Here is a 25011-nt window from a genome sequence, read left to right on the forward strand (position 1 = left end):
AGCTGGAGACGGCTTACTGAAAGTGCCAGATGATTGCTAAAATGGCAAAAAATTAGCATGCGAAGTTTGTTTTTATGAGTTTGTGTTTAATATGTTTTGTTAGAGAGAGTGGTAGTGATATCACCCTCCTTCTCCACATGCCATGTTTTATTTAAGGACCGTGTGTATCTTGTGGTTGTGTAGGTGCTTTGATCCGAGCCAAAGTCCTGATCACAATCAAAGTGACTCAAGCCTTTTGTGGTTTGGGGGTTGGAACAGCTGTTCTCCCATCTCTGTGATAAGCTCTCGGTTTGTTGCTGTTGCAATTTTACATTTGGTGAGTGTAGCGTAATCCACGGACGTCCCTGCGGGGAGTTTTTATTTATTCAATAGAAAGTTCAGTCGTCCTTATAAAAACTGTTGACAGTGAGGTCTGTGGATCATCTTGAGGGATCTGGACATTGTTTCTGAAGAGACATGTCTCTGTTGAATTGAGAATGACAGTATTCAATGACTGAGCACCACGAACAAAATTCCATTCACCATCACTGGCAAATAAAACCCAAACCTCAACCATTTGCAAGGGAGATACAGTCAGGGACAATAGGGTTAAAGGGATGTTGGAATTTATGCTTAGGCCAACACTCATGTACATTTGGTATGTTTAACTGACGGGCATATTTGGTTGTTGAGGGCATGCTTTATGCCTCTGTACACTGCTTTCAGATAACATAGCAACAGAAAGCACTAAGCAGAGACTTTCAGTTGTTTACAATGATGCTATGAGTATGTTTTTGTGTGTCCAAAGGTTGTATAGTGCTAGATACATAATAGGAATGTTGATTTTAGTTTTTTTTTGCTTTCCATAGCCTGGCAACAATTAACCGATAGTTATACGATTCATTTTTAAGGGGGGAAAAATGCAAAATAGCATTAAATACAAGAGGCCTTTCCCTTTTAGTCTGGCACTCCATTGACTCAGCAAGCTTTAGCACAACATTTTTAAGTGCTACCCATTTAGAGGTGGTGAAATTTTAATGTTTTGTGATGTAAATGTCTTGCCCTTTACTTCATTTAAAGTTGGCTTTGCTGACAGACAACCGGCTAATGGCGGTAACATGTGGAAACATACAACACATTTTGAGCTAGAAACTCCCTTAGCATTGTTAGCTATGTTAGCTCCACTAGCCATGCTGAGTCTGCTAATAGTGATAACATAGTTAACAATGCTAAAGGAGGTTTGTGGCTAAAAAAAATAAGGCTGCTTAGTCACCAGAGTGAACTGGGGTAGTCCAGAGAGTGGGCAAACTAGCAAAGTGAACATATAGACCGACATGCGTGAGTTGTCAGAAATATTCTCTGCGGTTAACCAGTTAACAGTGAACTGTTGACGTCCCTGTCACAGGTTAATCAGCTGACTTTGCCCATATGTCACACATTGAGTCATTGAATGTATGACTGAATAAAGGAGAGAGCAGCAGTTGATGCAGTGGTAGATACTACAAAAACCTTCCTATGAGGTAGTTTCAGAGATGAGCCCACTTTGCTGCAGGTGTCTATCCGAGCATTTTGAGAATATGTGATCCTGATAAGTTTGCAGCTGTGCTGCTTTTAATTGTCTGTATGTGTGCATGTTTTTGATGTGATGTGTGAAGTGTTTGTGGGATCATTTTGATAAGGTCCTTTTTTTCTCACAGTGCTAGAGTCAAAATAAAATAGGTTGATTTGTGGTACCGATGATACTCCTCGCCACACAGGCACCGACACTGTTGTCAGTCATGGATGTTATCATGGCCGTGATGCACCACTGATGATACAGTCATTGAATGTACAATAGCTGCCATCACAAAGGGCTCAGCTGGCTGCCTGTGTCACTGAGTTCTCTGCCACTCTCAGCAGTAAAACGTGTAGGAGCCACAGCAGGAGCTTTCTGCAGGGTGCTAGAGTCGGCCATCCGAGGGTGCTACTAAAGGAAGTCAAGGAGGGGAGGGGTCTTCAAGTGTCTCCTTGATGTGGAGTGCTGCTAAATTAAGCTCGGAGCTCTCTGTACGATGGCCCAGAAGATAATAAACCTAACCTTTTATACACACACACAGTAGCTATACCCTTTGACTATAGCATGAAGAAGACTGTACTTTTATGAAGTGTTTTGTCTGGGGTGTCAGACGTGTCTGCCTGAAGTGAAACATAAGGCGCAACATTTCAAAATGCTGTAATTATAATCTGTGTTATGGGTCGAGTCACTTAAGTTCCTGTTAACATAGAGTGAAGCTCATGACCTGCACTGATGTGATGGAAGATTGTGTTAATGTAAAGCACACAGACCGAAACAGATGGTTTGATAAGCCTGTTGATAGTGTTGTATCAGAAATACCTTATTGATCCCTGCAGGGGAATTGTAGCAGGGGAAGATGGTGTGGCTTTATCATTACTTCCTGTAAGCTGACTTTATATAGACGTTGTCAGTACAGCTGGGCAGTATCATATCATGAGTGCTGTCTCTCCCTGATTTTAAAGGCTGTGTTACTCTGAACTCATCACACAGAAAGTTCTCTCTGATTCTGATTCTGAAGTGACGCTGTTATCTAAGAGCCACAAGACGCGGGGTGGCTTAAGTATATCCCAGCTGACATTGGGCGAGAGGCAGGGACTATCACAGGGCTGACACATAGAGACAGACAACCATTCACACTCACATTCACACCTACGCACAATTTAGAGTCATCAATTAACCTGCATGTCTTTGGACTGTGGGAGGAAGCTGGAGTACCTGGAGGAAACCCACGCTGACTCACACTGGCTCTTGTGTTTCTTCAAGTCTGCTGTGCAAATGATTTATATAAGACACTGTAATAAGCAGCAGTGGCACCCACATAATCCCTCTATAAGACATCTTTTCTTTTACCATAAGAGGTCATGAGAATCGCTCCGTAAGTCATGCCTGCAAGGGGTTAAAAAAAGAAAGATGGCACCTCGAGATGCTCCTGTCAACATTAGTTTTTTGATGTTGTCTCACAGTGGTTTGCTTTTTGCGCTGCCTTCAGGGGCCATCCGAGCAACCCCCGTGCGCTTTAAAATGAAGCCCTTTCTCTATTTATTTATGTTTCTTACAAAAGCCTGACAAGGCCTGAACCCATGTTCTCTTTTTGGCTTTGTCGTCGTGGCAACAGACCGGCCTCCTTTCTTAAGTGCACGTCACAGGCGCATATTTGGGCCCACTCCGAGAATGGCTTAGCCCATCTTCTTTTGCGGCGCTAGCAGGGAGTGGGGCTTGAATTCCTCCATATTATTTCAGGATTAGACCGGTGCATATGATGGATGCTGTATTGTTTCTGTCCTAATCTTCTCCATATTTAACCCCGCTGGCTTGGGGAGGTTTATGAAGTTAATCTCTTGATAGTGCCTATAATCAGCCCCACGCAGGTGCAGTTAGTTGATGAGTGTGTGAAGTGAGAGACATGCACATGGCTTTGCTTTATTTACCTTTCTGTCTTAGGAATTTGTTGTCCAAGTGCAGCTGTACTCTTTTGGAAAACTTGTTTTGAAAAGTCAACATGAGCAACAGTGACTAGGTATTTGCTTGTAGCATTTATGACTACTGTTTATCTAGCAAGGTTCGGCCTGATGACATGCTGATGTTTGCCTATGCCATCAGTGTGTTTTCCAGTTGTGAGGCCATTTTGTGTGTGTGTTGTGTCATCTTTCCTGCTTCACATTAACTCCGGCAGGCTCGGGACTGGTTTCTTTTTCCTGTTCTCTCATAAAGTGCCACTGGAGGCCAATTATTTTTATGACAAATACAGGCCGAGTGTCCAGTGACATCTGGCTGCTGTTTTTTTTAATGTGCTTCCATCAACACTGACGACACATTTTTTGATTTAGAGCTAACGTTCTGAGGAGTTGGAAAAGAACAGTCCTGTATTGTGAGGATGCTAAGTGGTCTGTCACAACTTCAAGGATCAAACAGGCTCTGTTGAAAGCATTACAGTGGATCCTGCTCCACTCTGCATTCCTACAGTATAAACTTTAGATAGCCTGTGGTGTTATGTTACAGCTTTACAGCACCGTTTAAACGAGACCTGTTCACCTGATGTGAATTTCAGTCTTCAGAGTTTTCCTTCTATGAGAGTCAGTGGAGTAATGCCAGCGTCTCTCTTCCACCCCTCAAGGAAAATGTTTTAACGATGCCTGCTTTATGTGGATTATAGATTTTCATCAGATTGAACTTTTGACTCCCATTGACCACGGTTCAGATTTTTCAACTTCAATTAATTCCTAATGAGAGATTAGTGATTTTTCGCTGCTTTTCTTGCTCCACTGCAAACCTAATCCCACAAAGGCTAATGGGTAAACAGCGCTGTGTTCAGAAGCTGGCCCACACAGTGTACATTAAGCTCTATCAACCAGTCAAATGGAGCATCCTGTGTCCATTGATTTGGTTAGTACTAGATTTTTTTTTTTCCTGTTCTGTTAGGTCAACTTCCCAGAAGCCTCAGTTTCCATTAGAGAGGTCTTTTTATCAGAAAGTGGAGCAAGGACTCATCCTGTAGTCCTGCCTGGCAAACTGACAGGATACATCAAGTGATATCAAATGTGCTGTGGCCACATGGTCACCATTTCTCTCTCTCTCAATGCAGCAACCTTGGCTTTCTCAGTTATATCATATTAAGGATGATTAAAATTAGACCTGGACATTTGGAGTAGACCTTAGTGTCATCACCAATCCAGCAATACAGTATGTGTATTATCACAGTGGAGTATTATATAGATATTACCATGGTCCTTCGCTGAGTAGTAGGGATGTCACAAGCATCGATTCTTCAGTACCAGGTCGGTGCGGAAATTCTGAAAACATGACCGCACACATTTCCAATGTCACTTAAGTGTCCCACGGTCGCGGCAGTTGGGTAAGGGAGATCGTCCCTTTGCAGTAGCTGCTCGAAAACTTTGGAGTAGCCTTCCACTCTCAATCAAATGTTCCCCCTCCATTGACACTTTGCGGTTGTTTGATATAAACTTGATTTTATTTTATTTTGATTTTCTCCAGTACTGTAGGTACGTTCTTTCAGATGTGACGGGGCAGCATATACGCCTTCAAGTGTTCTAGTTTGCCGTTTAAATGCCAAAGGAAGCAGAACGGCGACAACACATGCACCAAGTGCAGTTGTAGCAACTCCTGAGACATATTTATACTATTTCACAAACGGCAGCAGTGTGACATGGTGCCGAGCATCTACTCTGCGCTTAGTACTGCGTGTTTGTTTTTTTTTATTTTCTTCTGGTAGCTGAGAATTGAAAAATTTAATTTTGGGTAAACACTGCGGTTGTCGCTGTCACTTTTTACCCAGCTGTCCAATCACAGTGGAAGAGGGGCGGGACAAATAGCCTACCAAACATACCATTCGTCACATCATCAAGTGCTGGATAACAAAAACAAAGGAGGAGAAATATGTTCATATACAGTAGGCCAGACATACTGAACTGAACTCTACCTGGGCGCCACTTGTAAAATGACAGGACGGCAGGCTCCAGTCACATCAGCCCATGCAGCCAGTCGCAATAGCTCTGCACAGGTCAGATGTACACAGGGGCGTTTCTAGGATTTGAGGCCGCTATGGGCTTAGCTCAGACCTTATGTGACCTTATATACTCGCCTTATTTATGTTCAACGTACAAGAAAAAAAGAATAATTGTATTTCCACTGTACCTGACACCCTGTTGCGGGCTATGAGTTGAGTGTCACTGCTGTAGGCTATATATTAATATATGTTTCCTTGCCCACAAAATCTCATGAACCCACATCGTTGAATTTCACTGGTATTGGTATCGTTAACATGCCTACTTTGTATCTGTAAGACTTCACCAGGCATTTAGAGTATTGTATAGCTGTGATAAAGATCCAATTTTTACCGTAGTTCGTTTCATTTAATGTCTTTAATGTCCGACTCTTCTTTGTTATACCATATAGTGCCATCCGTCTTATTACCTTCACGCTTTACAAGGCCTCATCTCTTCTCCCCCTCTCAGCACACTGGCCAAACAGGTTTAAATGGCAACGTGTCTGCTGCGGAGTGAGTCATTACACGTCTGAATGTTTCACCACGAGCACGGCACAGATCCTGTATGTCATTTCGGGGCTGACAGTGATGTGCGAGACAGTATGAAGCCCGCAGTGTTTCTTAATATAACTTCAGTTAATAGTCAGATCCCCTTCCTCTTCTTCTCTGCTGTCTGACTCACTCACTCTGCCCCTTCTCAGATATGAAATGTTTTGTCTTTGTAGATGTGAACCACGGAGGTGAATGTGGGGCTGCAAGTGTCTACGCTGCCCCACTTACTGCTCACCTCTGTGCATTCATGTCTGTTGGTTGAGGAGTGTTGTCCCATCACCACCACACTTTCTCTTGACTCCTTTCTTTCTCCTGTCCCTCTGGCTACTACGCTGTGCACACTCTTGATGCAGGCTGTCACTCTGGCACCTGTCAGCCACACACAATTACAGCCATTAAGGGATTACCTTTGTTGGGCTCCAATAGCTGTGGGGAGGAGCCAGTGGAGGAAGACTGGTGACGCACTCAAGAGGGAGGTCACAGTCGGCGCTGCGTTCGCCTTAAGGGGCTTGTTTCCATTCTTAGAGGAGAAGGAGAAGACTTTGAAGAGATAATAAGTGTGTGGGGAATGACTGAGGGGGGGGTTTAGATGAGGGCATTGAGGACAGTTTTTAGATGAGAGGCAGAAAGCTGGAACAATCCTCTTTTTTTCGGTCACATCATGTCGGCAGTCAAAAAAGGAAAGTGAGCGCAGTGCTTTGTATGTAAAAGGAGTCTGATAGACTCAGTCAAGGCTGACTGATTGAAGGCTATGTGTCACCTCACATTACCTTATGTAGTATGTTAATGTTGCACTTGAACACACAGCAGTAGACGGCTGTCTGACTGCCAACATGCGCATTCGTTCTGTATCTGCGCAAAAAAGAACTGACCAGTCAATACAAGATAACCTACAAGTTAATGGTAGGTTAGTGAAATAACGTCTTATTAGATAATTGACATTGCTTTACATTGTGTCCTCATATCTGAGGTCCTTGGCTTGTCAAAGGACAAAACTAAAAGCTGTAGTGAAAATTGCACTTCTCACTGATTCACTTGGCTAAACAGTGAGTAATATAGCTTGCGTTTGTTTGTTGCCAATTCAACACACTCAGTCAAGTCTTAACAAGGTCTCACCGGTGCCACTTGTCATTGTTTGTAACCCCATAACAGGGGTAGACAGTGCGAGTATTTCGCTTGCATTTGCCCCTCAAAAAAGACGTGTGCTAACCCGAAAAATCACTTACGGGCACGGCGTGCAAATGCATGATTGAAAACCTACTGTAATCTTTTCCCTGTGTGCTGCTAATCGTTTAAAAACTACAAGTCCCACAAACCACAATCTGCCAATCGCAGTAGGGTTTTCTGTGATGACGCAGCTGGTGTCAAGTAAGAAAAAGGTAACTAACGCAAAAAATACTGACAATACGATAGGCTAGACGTAATATGTGCAGACATCGCTAAAAAAGAAGCACATTCGTTTTTATTTTGAGTGAAAAAGAGACAAGGGGAAAGAGGAATCCGGCGAGGTTCAACTAATGAGGCATTGCACTTTGCATTTACTGAGGCGGCTAACGTTAATATTAGCATGACGGCTTGAAACGACACGGTGGCTTTTTTAGAAAACTTTGAGTAAAGCTACCATGACCTTGCTGTCACTTCAGCATCCACTGGAGCCAACGGAGGGAGAACATACAGATTTTTATGTTTTAATGTCTAGAGAGGAGAGCGTGATAAAGACATGAGAGAGGTGACAGCATGAAGCAACTGACATGCTACTTTCTCTGTCTGAAACTGTTTTTTCCTGCTGTATTAATATGAGTGTAATACATGGTTTGAGAAACTCAGCATCACGTGAACATTTTTGTCTGTGTTAAAGTTAGCGTAGAGCCCTGCACAAGGAGGCAAATGGGATGAAACTGTGGAGGATGGACACAGCAACATAGCAAAACCTTAATGTGACCAAAGAGTGTTAATGCCCATGAAAAATAACCACCAATCCTCCTGTTCCCTCATAATGAAAATACATGAAGCTTATCTTCACCACATGATAGTAGAGTTAATGTAATATGATGGAGTACCTAGACGCATCCTGTTTGGAAGTCTTGAGTGTCCTGATACTTTATTTGAACCAAAGCCATTACCAAATTGTGGACTTGGATGGAGACCACAAGCTGCCATGTGTTGGCACAGGTGTCGCCACATCATTTGCACATAATGCTGCCGTCCAACTAACAAACCCTTGACGGTGACATTTCAGTATCACTGAGAGCTGCAGCACTGTCAGAAGTAATGTCTTGCTCTGCTGTCTGCCCCTGTAACAAAGTCAGATGTTAACAAGTCCATCTGCACCTGGAGGAACTCTGTGCCTCAGCTCCCACACACAATCGCACCACATCATACACAAACACACACACGCACTCTGTCAGATAAGCTCAGTGAGGCCTTTGCAGGCGCTCTTCAGCTCTGGCCATGTACGGCGTTGTAAACGGCCCAAATTTGGACAAGGATTCCAGCCAGATAGTCGTGTGCCCTGAACGTGAGGCCGCTGTGTGTTCATGTGTATCTGTTTCCCTTGTCAACGCTGTTGTTGTCATAGCAACCCCAGGAGGGAGAGCGAGACAGTCCAGGCACAGTGTTCAGCGATGGGGGTGAGGGGATTGTGGTGGCAAAGTTTTTGGTTTTGAGTAATTGTTTAAAGTGTGTATTGCTACTGATGATTTACTACAACTGTCAGTCAGTGAGTGTGTGTTACCAGAGATCAGTTCATAGCTGCAGAGATACTAAGGAAGAAAGTTTTCTCCCAACTTGAGGGCTTTGTTTTTCTGACCACGTCTTTGCGGGTCACCTTGTTTACGTGTCTCTGATTCCAGGTCCTCTTCCTTACCTCGGGGCCTCTGTGTGTCCTGAATGCAAAGTGTACTGCGGGCTCTCCATTTCTGATTTTCCTCAAGCTCGTTGTTCTGGATGTTGAGCAGAAATATGACCTCCTTAACAGCTTGCTCCCTCTCAGGCGTGCGGCCAAGTAAAGCTGCTAATGCCCTGGCTGTGTATGCAATACAGTAAATGCGTTTTTGGAAAATAATAAGTATGTAAATGTATGCATGGATGGATAGATTTACTTTATCGTGCAAGAGAGAATTTTTTTTCGTATATATTATGATGCCTACAAAACAGTAGTGGCTTAGTGGTTAGCAGTGTTGCTCAACAGCATGTCGTGAGTAGGCTTGTTGTCACAGCAGACATTTCACAGTGATGCAAGTCTTTGGCAGAACATTCCTAAAAACAGTATTCTCGTGCTATTGTCTCCTTTATTAAGGCCCAGATACACCAAACTGACATCTGACCTAGAGGTGATGAAGGCTGACTGTTGCGTCGCCTCATGTCATTTGTGTTTAGGCCAAAAAGTTGCACTTGAACACACAAAGACTACAACCCAAGGCCAACTAGCACGTACGTTGCTGTGCCGGTTTTAGAGGAAATAACCTCTACAGGAGCAGGCGGCGGTAGTTTTTTGTCGTCATGCAAAAAAGGAAACTCGAAGACCGACAGGACGGATTTAAGATACTAGTTAGCGAGTTAGTACATCAACAACACAAACAATTCGGAATGATTTCTGCTGAGATCTTCTGCGATCTCACACACTCTTGACTTGAGTTGTTTGTTTGCTTTCCTCACTTCCTTTTATCTTGATCCATTCACCGACATCCTCCGCCATCTTGGACGCCGAAGCAACATGCTAAATTGGCCGAGAACAGCCGACAAAGGCTGACTAGTGCCAACGGTCTAGGATGCGCTGCATAAACTAGGGCGGCAGACTCTTACCTGCAGCCTGATATTGACCGATGGCCAACTGTCAGCCTGTTGTGTCAGGGCTCTTAGACTGGAGAGAGCGATGAGCAGTGACGTACAACTGAGGTCGTTGGCTGGTCCTGAACAGTGGGGATGTTGTGATTATATGGTTGGTTTTCACCTATGCCACCAGAATGCCCCAAAGACAGACATTTTGCTTGATTTCGCATGCAGAAATCCAAAGGTTGTAAACAAATAAAGCATTTTTCGCTATTTTATTGCTCACCAACCATATTAAATAATGCTTGTTATAGATTAGAACGTCTAGTAGCATAGTTTGACTTCCAGACTGAGACTGTAGGTTTCATAAGAATAAAATGCAGACCTTTAAAAATGTTAATTTCTCATTAACATTTAACCATGCTGAACAGAAACTGAAAGTACACCCACCCTGGTGCAAATTCTGTTTCATAAAGTAGGTAAAAATCACCCGCTTCATCCGTCAGAGGACCTTAAATTAGATCTCTCCCACTTGCAGTTCCTATTCATTTATGTGGGTTTCACTTTTGTTTTCACTGCATTATCAGTCATTTATGGTTAGGTTTGCTGCACAGAGTATGGTTAAACAACATTATGACGGTGTAAAGAAAATGCTAAATGCTTAAAAGCGCCCACTTTGTTGTGGGTGCTTCTTTGGTGACAGTGTGGGACGTGTCAATCATCATCAGACATGCATGATATATTTGTGGGTGGTCTGCTAGCTCTCAATGCAGTGTCTTTACTTCCCTTTGAATGTATTTGGTGAAAGGAAAGGTGTCTCAATCTTCTTCCATCGAATGACACAAACTCAGGGGCCAAAGTGTGCTGGCAAATAAAGTCCTTTTTACTTTTGCTCAACCACAGATGTGGATTTAATTGAGTGATTCATCAGCTGCTCAGTGTAAGAGAAGAACGTACGGTTTGTGGTCTTTTCATTTGATTAATCATACATGAGAGAGTATTTGGCTAATGTGCAGAGCTGAATGTTTATGGAAAAGCAGTCTTTAGAAGTATAAATGAAGTCTCTTCCTTTCTGCACAAAGTAGCAGCGTATAGGCACAGCACCTCACTGCCTCCATCAGCAGTACTACGCTACGTGGTATTTCAAGCACTCCTGTTATGTGGAGGCATTTTGGGAATGCTCCGCCTGCCAAAAATTCCCCAACAATTCTGGACGCATGTGGCAAGCAATCAGACACAGTGCAATGCTGCGTCTATTCAAGCTGTAACTATAGCACAGACATAAGCTCGTATGCATGTGGGCATGCAAACACAGACACACAGGGCAGGTCAAGCTCCTTGCTCCTCACAGTGGCCTCACTCCGCTTCTCTCTTTCTCCCCTAGGCATGCATAGACGACAATGTTGACATGGTGACTTTCCTGGTGGAGCATGGAGCCAGCATCAACCAGCCCGACAACGAGGGCTGGATCCCCCTCCACGCTGCAGCCTCCTGCGGATACCTAGACATAGCAGAGTGAGTATTGAGAGGCCTGTTTCTGAGAAGCAGTAGTATCTGTTTCATCAGGTTTCTGCAAACTCATCCTCACATCCTGTTCTGTGTCTAGCTTATTTTGTGTGACTGCAGCTCTCTTCATCAAATCTTTCAGTTCAGTTTGTGTGAAAATATCTGAGTGGTTATGTCAGTAAGGTTCCTGTGTGAAAGTCCAGCTGGTACGATACAATTTAATTTGGACTGCCAAGCACAAAGTGACATCAGGGCTGACTCCAGTTGAGGTCTGCACTGTCCTGTCACCTCTCTGACCCCCTCCTTTAGTGACCCCTGTCTTTATATTGGTGCTAGCAAGATTGATGTCCTTTCAGTGTGGTCTAGTATTTTTCAGCTGGGCCCCTATTTTCCCATGTTTTTGTGTCTAAATGACTCATGGGAACTATTTAAGGTATATAATAAGGTTTGAAATTGATCCAGTGTAGAGCAAGATTTGGAGCATGTTTCGCACTGACAATTTACATCACTAACAGTGTTTGTTTTTGTTACTGACAGGCTCAGATATTTAATTTAAGTGTCTGACAACTTATGGAAAGGATCCCTACAAAGATAGACCTTTTTGTTATAGAGTAAGAACCTTTTTGTTTCACCAGAAAAGGCATTCAAATAGCTATCGCCAAACCCTCCAGACCCTATTTGAATAAACATTAATTTTATTATTGAAGAACATTCTTCATTCAAAGCGGACAGAAACGAAATAGAACTCACTGTTTTGGTTCATGTTCCTCTTTTCCAACTATCACCAACTCTGGTTTGGTTGAAATAAACCCTTCAACCCTTAATTATTACCTCTGCTAAGGAGGTTATGTTTTTCACCGGCGTTGGTATGTTTGTCTGCAACATAACTCAAAAAGTTATGAACGGATTTTGATGAAATTTTGAAAGTGGATAATGGGACAAGGAACAGATGATAAAATTTTGGTGGTGATCGGTTGAGGCAAAGTGGATAAAATAATAAAAAAGTCTATGGTCTGACAGCCTCAGCAGCAATTCCAATTTCTAAAGATGGTGAAAATAGCGCCATCTGGTGGCCGGAAAGCACGTCCTGTTCTACTTGCTAAATATTGTTGTAATTCTAAAGTTGAATTTAATGTTCTGTGTTGGGAAAAAAAGAAAATGAAAAATACAAAAAAACAACCTAATAATCATAGTGATGCAAATAACCTAATTGTGATGCAGGCTGCAAAATCTGATGCAGAGGGGGAGGGAATATAACCTACTTGGCGGAGGTCTGCACTCTCTGAGTGCTTTTCTAGTTAGATGTATTAATTACTGTGTGTTTAAATGGAAGAAAAAGGATCTTAACCTTTAACAGAAAGGTCTATCTCTCTAGGGGTCCTTTCCATACGTTTTCATACACTTATTATAATAATCTGAGCCTGTCAGCGGCAAAAACAAATGCTTGTAGTGGACGTAAATAGACCATGAAAACGTGCCCCAAGTGGTTACATCGTAGCCTGTTTGGAAGCTGCCGGCTGCAACACTCTTGATTAATACTGGACCAGTTTCAAAAGTTGTTGTTACAGTTATAATAAATATCTGTCTAAATATCCTAGTCTTCTAGGACTAAAACTCGGGGCATGGAAATACTTTAGAGCTTGATTCCAGGTGCACTTGCCTGACCTCTCCATATTTGATTACATTACTCTAACAATGTGTGTCTTAGTTATCGGATGTGCTGCTGCCAGCGTGCTACTGAAAATGATGGCTATTGACGTGTTGATTCTGGAATGCTAGCTGACGTGCCCATGGGCATCTGCACAGTACACGGGTGCCAGTTGGCAGTCGTCGAGGATGTTGAGGGATCCCGAGGAAATTTGTCAAAACAATGTTACAACAAACAGTAGAACCTGTAAGAGTGCCGCTGTGCAACATTAAAGGGCAAGTTCGGTATTTTTCAACCTTGTTTTCCCATGTTTGTGTGTCTAAGTGCAATGGGAACAAAGTCCAGTATTGAGGGAGACAGGCTGTAATGTAATCATTGGGGGCACGTTAACATCGTCCATTTACATCCACTGTAAGTGCTTGTTGTTTTCACTGATAGGCTCAGATTATTATTCTAAGTGTCTGACAATATTATGGAAAGGATCCCTACCGAGAAAGACCTTTTTGTTTAAGCAGGAACAGCCCCGAAATTACCATTGCCAATTCCAGTAAATAATTTTAGTATGTATAGAGTAGGATATTTTCAGTTTTAAGACAAACCAAGACAGGTTTTGGGAGTTTATATTTGTTCCGATTACTTTGAATGAAGTGTTTTATGATGACGAAATTACTGTTTATTTAAATGGAGTCTGGTGGCTTTGGCGATGGTGATTTCAGGGCTGTGTCTGGTTAAACAAAAAGGATCTTACTCATTAATAAAAAGGTCTATCTTTGTAGGGATCATTTCCATAATGTTGTCAGGCACTTAGAATAATAACCTGAGCCTGTCACTGTCAAAAACAAGTACTTTTAGCGGATGTAAATGGATGGTGTTAACATGCCACTAGTTATTACATTACAGCCTGTTTTCGTCCTGCCGTCTGCAGCGCTCTCGCTCAATACGGGACTGATTTAAAAACACGGTTGCTCCCATTTTGCACACAAAAAACATATAAAAATAAGGTTTAAAAATACTGAACTTGCCCTTTAATATTGCACAGCAGAACTCTTAACTGGTTCTGTCGTAACATTGTTTTGACAAATTTTCTTTGAATCCCTTAACATCCTCAACGACTGCCAATTGGCGCCGTTACACCATATTGATGCCCATGGGCATTTCAGCGAGCATTCCAGAATCAACACGTCAAAAGCCATCATTTTCACTGGCACACAGTCCTCGGCACATTTTGACAGGAGCGGCAGCGCATCTGATAGCTCACACACACACATTGTTAGAGTGATGTAATCAAATATGGAGAGATCGGGCCTCTATAACTGGAATCGGGCTCTAGAGTTGCACTTGTCGTACTTTCCTGCCCCTAGTCCTTTTCAGGTAAGGAGACTGCTCGCAGGGCACTGAACACAACACAGAGATGTTATCAGAGGATATTTAAACAGGCTAAAGGGGGCTGAAGGAGCTCAGTTGTACTCATTGTTCAGCATATTGGGAGTGTGCTGTGACCTGCTTTACTTCTGTGTTACATTACAGGAACCTGGCTTCAGATTTATCCCCACTGTTGATGTTTTCCCAAAAAGTAACAAGTGCAGACTGGAAGGAAGATAAACATGTGGATTATGTATAAATTAGCTGCCGGGCAAATTTCCTGCCCAGCATTTGTGTCGTAATTAAATAGTCTTTTTGAGCAGTAATGTAGAGAAATGACATTCACAGTGTCTGTAAAAATGTCCACACAGTTTTGAGATATTTTAGTGTTGTTAGCGTCTCAAACCCAGCAAGTCTGTGTCCAGTAGGCCTCATGAACACAGCACCAGCAGTGGGCTAGTATTACAGAAAACAAGAAGTTTTTTGTTGTCGCATAATGAATGAAAGGTCAAGTGGCTGGCCTGATATGGGTGACTAATGGAGACATCATGTCACAGAGAGAAACTCAGCAACCTGATGTGGGCGGTGAGCTCTCAGTAGACCCATTTTTAATCCCAGCATCCTCATTCACAGTAACGGGAACTCCAGAGCGGGACTGTATCTCTGCGCCCCTGGTGTCACCACAGCCATCTAATGGTAGGGTTGGTTAGGAATCCCACAGTGGGACTCTGGACCACAAAGCCATCAAACCTAGTAAAGCTGACCCAAAATAGGCAGAATAGAAAGTCCAATCAAGGAAGTATAAAACTCTGAAACGTAACTGCAGTCAGTTGCCATTTGGGGGGGAAGTCATAAGCGCTGAGACTGTTTCAAGTGGCGTGTTGGCCTAATGAGAAGGGCCTGAGTCTCGCCGCAGCTTTAATTGGAAGCAGCTGAAGCCAAGACGTTGAGTGGGTAGAAAGGTCTTGAATCTTTGTTGGGGGGAGGCAAAGATAGAAAGGGTTAAATCACTAAATAGCCTTTGATACAGTGTTAAATTTTGGTTGTATGTTATTATTTATGGAGTTGTGGTTTTATGCCTTAAAGGGACAGTTCACCCTAAAACAAAAATCACATAATTTTCCTCTTAGCTGTAGTGCTGTTGATCAGTCTGGATAGTTTTGGTGTGAGTTGCAGAGTGTTGGAGATATCAGCCTAAGAGATGTCTGCCTTCTCTCCAAGATAATGCAACTAGGTGACACTCAACAATGAATGCTGGGATTGCATCTGTAGTTGCAGTTATGTACTGCAAGACAAAGGGGACAGTAGTTTACTGTCAAACCTGGTGAGTAGCAAACATCTATGCCCTGGTTTTGTGCCACTCCTCATTCAGACGCCTCTTTTTCTTTATTTTTCAGGTGTGGCGTGTTCACTGTGTTCACTGTGTTCACTGTGCTCACTGTGCTCGCTGTGTTTGCACAGACCCTCTGCAATTTAAACACACCGCGTGACTTAGGTTCCTTTAGCATATTACTTATTTGAACATGGAACATGGCTATTTACCTTTGTCATATCACATGTGCTGTAACTTCAGGGTGTGCTGAACACCAGTAAAAGACTCGTATGTTACTCGACAAGTCAGTTTTATTTATGTAGCACCAAATAACAAAAATTATCTTGTCTGTATGGACACATTTTCCTCCTAATTTAATTTGTTTTATTTTTATTTTATTTTTATTTTATTTTATTTTATTATTTTTATTATTCTTTTAAGAATATACATATACACATTTCTTATTGAGGATTTTAAGCAGCGACCAAACAGCAACATGTTTAAGATTTTGCACCAGATAATTATGGATTTTATTGTAATGATTAATACATTCAGTATCCGTGTTATTGTTGACGTGTTGTGAAGACATGACGGGCAACACAGGAGTTGCAGACTGGTGTAGTCGTGTCAACCAGTTTAAAGTGACAGTTGCCTCTACCTCCTTTCCTTTTCACCCCGTCAGAGGCTAGAGTTTGACCTGAAACTTTTCAGCACAAAAAATCAGCTAGACTGTAACCATCCTGGCTTAAATCTAAAATGTGTTGTGGTTGCAGATATCTCATCAGCCAGGGTGCCAGTGTAGGAGTTGTGAACAGCGAGGGTGAGACACCGCTGGACATCGCCGAAGAGGAGGCGATGGAGGAGCTGCTGCAGAATGAGATCAACAGACAAGGTGCAGTATTAAAGACATCTTGAACTTGACTGTCCTTGTCACTCAACATAAAAATGTGTCTCAAGTGAATTTAACCACTGGTAATGCACTGTAGCTAACACAGCCTCTGCCAGGAAGTTATGTATTGTTAATGCAGAAAGAAAGAAGAAGTGGAGACAGGCCAGTGCTGGATTTTTGTGTCGCTACCAATATTTGGCAGTGCTATTTCTGAACATGGGCACTGAGCTTTATTCAGTGGATGATTTAACAGGGAAAGTGCTCATTAATAAACACTGGTGTAAATGCACCAGTTACAGAGTTAGCCAAGATGATCAGCCAATAATAAAAATAGAGGATAATAATTTTGTGAAGAAGCTTCAGGTGTTGAAGTTAATCATATCCAGACATAGTTTTGGGGCCAAATGCATAAAAATGAACTTTATAAGTGCGGCTTTGATTTACAGATTTACAGAACACTGTAGACTAAACAACACAATCAGTTAAATTGGCAAACACCCTAAAAACAATGTTATCCATCCCTCAACTTATATTTAATCTCACCCTTATCGTATCACCTGCAGCTATCAGCTAAAACCATGTGTACACCTGGCCTGAAGCCTGCGTCACGTGCACACATTCTCACTTCACATTCCTCCTTTTTAAATACCAGTTAATGTGTGGGAAAATGTGTTTGCATGTTTTTTGTGCATACACATCGTTGTGCATCTGGCCCCTGATATGTTAAGCATTTAAATGGCAGCATAGCTGTGAGGGGCGTCTGTGTGTCCTTCATGCATGTATGAGTATGTTGTCAAATAGACTCTGAGTTCTCATTGAGTGTCAGTCACCTGCTGTTTTTCACTTGCCTGCCTGCTGAAAACTTACATAATATAGAAAAGTGATCCAGCTGTGTTGTGAGCACTCATGTGATGATTCAAAACCGAAAAGTTGAGTCTTTCTATTTTGGGGCCTGGGCATTCTTGAGATGATGAAAGGCCCTTCCCTATGGTGAGAGGCCACATACAGACGTGTTAACTGGCCCCGGGTCAGAGGGGTGCTCGTCAGCTCACTAATAAAGGTGAGCTGGCCTGCCCCGCTCTATGGAACTAGATGGCACTCAGCTTGTGGTGCTCAAAGTGCCAAAAAAATACATTTGAAAACTCAACAGCAATGTCTCTTTCCAGAAATCATGACCTGGTTACTCAAGATAATCCACAGACCTACTTGTGAGCAGTTTCATGTAGGAAGTATTTTCTTTCTATCAAACTACACCCACCAACCACATCACCACACAGACTGAAGCGTGCATCTACTGCTAACTCACCTAGCATCACTGAGCTAGCTAATGTTACAGCCCAAATGAACACCCACCAAGCGCCATAGATTTTCCATTTGGTGGGTAAATATTTGTACAAAAATCATAATTTAATAAAAAAACTACTACTCCTACCTCGTTCTCCTAGCACCCTTTTGCACCCTGATGAAGACCTTCAAGTCGAAACCGGTCAGTGTTTTAATGGAGGCAGCATGTTGTTTTAATAAAGGCTTTTTAATGTCATTCAAACACATTTGTTCCTGCTCGACGTAGAGTGCCTTAAGTTCAAATTTCCTTCCTAATAAAAAAACTATGTTGAGAATTTGTACCGCATTTTGGTGTCATTTACGGTGCCCTGCTCCTTTGCTATCATGGTCGGCGTTTCATGCACACACACACTCTCAAGATGTGCGCAAAGAAACCGATTGTTTAGCGCTCACTTGCTGACAGTGTGCTGCTAGCTACCATCAGGCTAATGTGTAGCATGGGGTTGAGTTGTGTCCATGCTGGAGGTTTTGTAGGTTGAACCAAGATGGCAAACTCTTTATTGCCTCCAACACTGTCAGCTTCACTTCTTCCATTCTCACCTGTCACATTAAAAGCCCTAGACATATCCACTAAGTCACTGCTTACCTGGAAAACCTATATACATGCTGAGTCTGTGGTGATGAGTGTATCGATACATTAAAATAATTTAGCTTTAACTTTTGCTCTGGCCTTTTCTTTAAGTTTATATTCAACATGATGCTGGTGATTGGTTTTATCTACCAGTCGCCTTGTCTGGTGAGTCAAAAACTTCATTTCAGACACTGATTTCAGCTCAGTTCACGAGGACGCCATTAATGTTTATATCACATGCTGTCAAAAGCACAAGCCTCTTGTCTATGAGTACATCCACGCTTTCCTTTGTGTAGTGGCGCAGTTCGTAGAAAGAAAACTGTTACTGCACGAAACTGCTCACAACAACACCTGTGGATTATTTTCAGTCCTGATTCCTGGAAAGAGACATTACTGTTGAGCTTTTCAATGGAAGCCATCTAGTTTCATTATAGTGGAGAGAAGGCAGACATCTCTACGGCCGATATCTCCAACACTCGGCAACTCACACCAAAACAATAGTATTTGATTTTGGGATGAACTGTCCCTTTCAGCAAGCTATAAGCAAGTGTTTGCATTGCATAGAAAAATGCGACACTGAATAGCGACGGTTATTGAAAGGCTGCTGTAAGGCAGAAGATGCACAGTCTCTGTTCACACTATTTTGAGTGTATTGCAGAAACGGGGCTGCCGGTGTCTTTACAGTTATTAAAGTCCAGGTCCAAGTGTTAAAAAGTGCAGGGTATCCAGTTATAGTTACACCCAGAGTGTTGTTTGCATGTTGCGCTCCTTGTTCGTGTTATGTAACGGCGGCGAGACATGCACCCACCCGAACCTCAAGCATCTCGGCCAGTGGCAGCTGTCAGCTTTGATTTGCTGACGTCTGAAGATGTGCCGCCTGGTTCGGAGCATCCGCACACTGCCTCCCCTAAGATCCATCACTGACAGATGCAAAACAAAATGTGCATCTTCATTTGCCACGCTCATAGACATCACAGAGCCAAACTAGTGAATACATTTTCATTATGTGGACGTTACGTATTCAAGTTTGAGCTGTATTTAGTTATTCTTTAATGCAGACTTGCATAAATGTGCTTTTGAGATAAAACTGCGCTGACGAATGAATGTGCGATGATCCTGGCTTCAGGGCAGCTGCAGACAATCCACAGCTCAGTCCTCTGTGCGAGAGGTAGCAGGCAGCATTATGCAACTAGCTGTTGTGTAACGCTTCTGTATGATTGTAATGTGATTTTCTCCTCTCAAAGAGACACCAGTCATGGGGTTAAACTTGTTAGCAAGTGGCCACGGTTTCCCCTCAGCAGGGACAGCCTCTAGATCCTCTCCTTGACCCTGATTGGGTCAAGTGACTGGACAACCTCCGTCACCCTCCTTCCCCTTCTCCATCAGCTGCTTCATGAGGGCTGCTGTCTGTCCTTGTGATGGACTGAAGGTGGATAATCTCACTGTGTCTCTATATCGCACTCTGTCCCTGGTGCTGAGAGGACACACGGCTGAAACTGTAGTTTCCTCTCAGTTTAAAATAATTGTTTTCTTTCTTCTCTCCTAAAAAGCCAGCAGTAACAGTTCTTATCTCAGAGGATCCTAGTGCCTGCTTCAGGGTAGATATCTGAAGATATTTCATTCTGGCCTCACCAGACATACTGTAGGTACAGTATACTGTCGGTGAGGTGGAGGGGGAGGCAAGTGCTTTTTTGGTCTATTGGATTTTCTTTTTATCTTCTCCTGTGGAAGATGTGCTGTTCTCTTGTAAAAACTTGACTTTGAACCGCTGCCAACTCTTCCACTCGTTCCTGTTCTGTAGTCCTACTTAGAGGCCATTAGGCTCCCTGCTTTTTATAGACACAGTGTAGGCTACTTCCCAAGAGATCACGGGACGCTGGTCTACCTGGCCAGCTCCCACTGCCTACATTAACTGAGCTGCACTCAGGAAGTTGAGATTAATTTTCCTCCACAGTGTGTGTGTACTGCGTTTAACTCTAACTTGGCAAGTTGGGATGGATTTACATGACAGCTGAGGTTAGAATTGTAGCATTTCTGTAGATCTCACACGTTTTTGATTTTAATAATTAAATCGAGTTAGACTATGCATACCTGGTCACACTTCAAAGGTAAGTGCACACAGATTAAAATTAGCTAGTTTACATTCAAAGGTCTCAATTTGAATTTTGAACTTATTTCAGTCCCAACAAATTAACTAGTTGACATTCATATCTTTAGTTTTCTTATAAATAGAATTAAACCTTGTGATCATCATTCGCTCACAGATATTTCCTTAAGGCTAATTTATACTCCCTTTACGTACGAAAATAGATACGTCCATTTCATACATTGTAAACGCCACTGCCCTTATGCTGTCTTGCGTCCTTTATATGGGCATAGGTACAGTCAAGAGATTACTAGAGGGCAGAGTGGAAAGTTTCACACAACAACAAAAGAGGTGACAGTGGAGGAGGTCGTAATATTGTACCTTTAAAAGGAGGCGTCCTTCTATATGACGGTGGTCTGTGATGCCATCAAATACGTCCTGTCATGTGGACAGAGAATTCTTTTTGCTTTATTACTGATTTGTTCCATTCCGCTATTATTTTAATATGTACATCATCTTCTATGGTCGTGTCTCGCTTGAACTATGCTACACTGTCTCCACCATTCGTCCATATCTGTAAGCTCTCAGAAATCGCGCACAAATATGGATAAAATGAATGCAGAGTGTGGACAGAAGGCTCTGTTGGTCTCTGTATCTAACGTTAAGTGTAAATGAGCCCTTAGACTGGTCTTATGCTTCAAGTTGACATTGGGGCTGGTTTTAAACAACCAACGGGCACAGTCTCCTTTAAATATTCATATGAACCTTCGCAGTACCGGTAGCTGTGTTGTCTGAATTGTCAGTGGCACGGGCAGCCATTTAAGTGTTGTGTTGAAGTCTGTTCTCCTGTGAAACAGTGGGTAGGGGAAACCCATATCTATAAGGACAATTACTGGCATGCAGTACAACAGTATGGGAGCATCGTTAACCATCGCAAGAGTCAACGATGCTTATGTTCATAAGTTGAAAACGAATATATTTAGTTCACCCTTCACCAAAAACATGAGTCAGTTATATGAACGCGCACTTGCACAACCCTGCCTGGTGTCGTATGCTCTTTAAATAGCTTAAAGTTAAGCAGGTTGAAATTACTCAATATAACTGGTGTCGGTGTTGATGAAATACACCACAACAATGTGTGACACTAGACTAGACTAGGCTAGATCACAGATAACGTCTTGTAATGTCATGCAGATTTTTAAAAGTGTCTGCTGCAAGTAAATTGTGTCTTTAATTTAGATTTTGATCACATTTCCTATTTGTAAGCTTCTTGACATATCATAGAATATGTAATTATCTAGCCTAAGTTGTGTGAACAGTTTCTGGTTTTTGTAACCTTTTAAAAATTGTGACAATATTTTAGCAGGCATATCTAAGTAACCACTGACCAGCCAGCCATAGTGAGACACTGGTGAGGTGTCCCAAAGTCATTTTTAAGGAAAACTTGAAATTCCGTCGAACATAACCTCAGATCCGGACTCATCGTCATAAGATCTGGTTTCACTTTCTTAGACTTCAGTCCACTGATGAGCAATGAACCAGAGTATTACTGTTACCTTTCTCAGTGTGAGCCTGTGTTGTGTGTGATATTTAAGGCATATCAAAAAACTGCGCGAATAAAAAGCTCACAGCAGATGTCTTCATGACTTTGTTTTTGAATTTGAAGTGTCCTCTTCTTGCCTAACAGACCACCTTGTGCTCCTCTCCAGCGAGCAATGACTGAATTTCTGGGGTAAAGTTAGATCTCTCCTCCGCCTGCCCATTTGCCTAAGCCAAGCTCGCAGACACAGATGTCCCCTTTCATTGGTTTAAAAGCTCGAGGCAATCTTGGAGCTTTCTGGAGTGTCAGGAAATGAGCGATGATGTATCCTTGGGAGTAGAACAAAAACCTATAAGATCAGCTGCAGTTTTGGCTCCTGCCCCAGAGCACTTCTTGGATCACTGTTAACGCAGTTCGACACAGTTAACACTCAGTCAACGAGGCAACGACTCGTGCGGCCGTGCATTTCAGACCGTCTCGTGCTCCAGCCAGGTGTCAACAGGACAATGCAGGCCTGTTTTCACTGCATGAAGCGTATACCTTAGACATATTGACCCACTTAACCGGCTGAGGCCTGTGTGTTTGCAGCAACTATTTCATTGACAAATTGACAGAATATTGGCACAGAAGTAATTGCGAAGGCAGAGCAAGTGCTTTAAAACACCCTCTAGTGTTTACAGGCTGCCAGAATAATGTCATGTCGATTTCTTTTTCCTCTGTAGAACCTTAACGATGGATAGCATTGCTGCATTATCATTACAGTGTTTAAATATGCAGAGATTTATCTTGTGGCTGTGTATTGGAAGATTTCCTGTGTAATCCATACCTACAAACTAACGTAAAGTATCCCAAACATTCACCTCTCTTGATGTAAACAAGCACAACTTGTTATAAATACCTCAATGTGCCTCGCTCCTCTATTCTCTGGGTTCAGTGTTACAGCTGGCAGCTTGCTCCTAAGTAGCAGCTAATCTGTCAGCGCCAATTTGACGGTATCAATCTCCTGTGTCGCACACCAGGGGTGGACATCGAGGCAGCCCGGAAAGAGGAGGAGCGGATCATGCTAAGGGACGCCCGGCAGTGGCTCAACAGCGGCCAGATCCAAGACACACGGCACACCAAGTCTGGAGGGACGGCGCTCCACGTAGCTGCTGCGAAAGGATACGCCGAGGTTTTAAAGTAAGCAGCGGCATTGATTTCACATGTTGAAGACTGAGTGTTAAGTGTTTTCTCTGATGAACTCATTTGTTGCGTGTTGTTACATAAATCCTGTCCGTTTTCTGACGTTATATAAATACTATTTATAGTCCAGACAGCGTTGAGGCCTCGCATCGTGTGTTTCTGGTCTCTGCGTCTTGTCAGCGTGTTGTGCTGACATTGTCTCTGTGGGCTGTTAATACAGCTACACCGCTTGAGGAAACTGCAGCCACCTGTCCATCTGGTCCGGGAAGCCAGCCAGCACACTGTACTGCCATAGATAGCTCTGAGATCTCTGATGTTTAGCACAGCCACCATATACAAGAGGGAGATCTAAATGTTTTCCCCGTCATGACAGATTTACGGGCTGCAATATTAGAGCTTTCAAATTTGCCAACCTCATCGTGCGCTCGCTCAGGGATGACTAAGATTTTCAGATTATGTTTCCATGTGTTTAGGGGATGGACTCTGTATCTCATAAATCTGACCCGGGGTTACAATGCTGACGCACTTCTAAAAGCCTGGACGCTGTCAGCACCTCGAAAGATTAGGTTACAGAATCAAAGCCGAAATAAACAGATTCGCAAATTCTAACGAACACTGTTTCTGGTTCCTGCAGGCTTTTAATCCAAGCAGGGTATGATGTAAATATTAAGGACTATGATGGCTGGACTCCGTTACATGCAGCAGCACACTGGGGCAAAGAGGAAGCGTGTAGGATACTGGTGGAGAATCTATGTGACATGGACCTCATTAATAAAATGGTGAGTAACTGGAACTGTCACGAGTCCCGTCGTTAAGTGCCGTGCAATCCATATTATAGATAACATGGGTTTTATTTCCTCCCTCAGGGCCAGACAGCTTTTGATGTAGCAGATGAAGATGTTCTGGGATATTTAGAAGAACTACAAAAGAAGCAAAATCTGGTAAGTCAATGTGTCTGTACTGTCAGCAGTGTTAGTGGTGGTTAAATATGATTGAGTTCATTTTATTTTAAACACAAGACAGGGCTCAGCACTAAATTATAAAAGTGATACCAGGCTTGAAACCAGGGATCAGCTTTTGATCGCTGAAACTGAAATAATGGCTGCTACTTTTAGTCACCATGTGACACAAGGGCCCTGACACACCAAGCCTCAGGTCGTCCTTCACTATAATACATCAATCAATCTTGCAAATAGCTGTTCATCGACCCTTCAGTGTGAGTGTTAGCTCCTCCAGCCTCCTCATATTTATCACCTATTATCCCTTTTTCTTATATGTTAGAAAGTGGTTGCCATTGATTGCAGCCGAAGGCCCAGAATTGGTTGCCAGTTTTTCAAAATGGTCGCCACCGGCAACTTGGCAGATGTTACCGTCGTGCCTCGCAAGAGAGATTGTGTGTCCAGGATTGTTTGTCTTTTCCCCTGTGAGAATATCTGATTTTTGTTTTCTGTTTTGCAGCTGATAGGTGACAAGAAAGACGTTAAGAAATCTCCTTTGATTGAAACGACAACCACTGGGGATAACAACCAATCACTGAAACCACTCAAGAGGTAAATGGCTTGAAAATTCATCAACAGAAACTGTCTGCTAAATTAGTTTTAAGATTATCAAACCATCTGTAGCGTAGGCATAACTAATTAAACTTCTTGTTTGGTTTGAATATTTTATGATGTATCTGTGACTTAAACACTGCACCGATGCTTTGGTTCTT

The 25011-nt window shown here is 42.7% G+C and overlaps 1 protein-coding gene across 7 annotated transcripts in view; it reads left to right on the top strand.

Moving 5' to 3' along the window:
• The window catches only part of ppp1r12a (protein phosphatase 1, regulatory subunit 12A), a 70745-nt gene that overhangs the window by 14593 nt on the left and 31141 nt on the right, over positions 1–25011 (top strand). For all 7 annotated transcript variants that reach the window (XM_050036746.1, XM_050036743.1, XM_050036747.1 and 4 more), the window contains exons 2-7: positions 11245–11375; positions 16462–16580; positions 23138–23297; positions 23935–24079; positions 24167–24241; positions 24759–24850. In XM_050036746.1, the coding sequence (XP_049892703.1) occupies positions 11245–11375; positions 16462–16580; positions 23138–23297; positions 23935–24079; positions 24167–24241; positions 24759–24850 (722 nt within the window). The remainder of the gene's footprint in view (positions 1–11244; positions 11376–16461; positions 16581–23137; positions 23298–23934; positions 24080–24166; positions 24242–24758; positions 24851–25011) is intronic.

The sequence above is a fragment of the Epinephelus moara genome, chromosome 23 (assembly GCF_006386435.1).
Source record: "Epinephelus moara isolate mb chromosome 23, YSFRI_EMoa_1.0, whole genome shotgun sequence".
Classification (NCBI taxonomy): Eukaryota; Metazoa; Chordata; class Actinopteri; order Perciformes; family Serranidae; genus Epinephelus; species Epinephelus moara.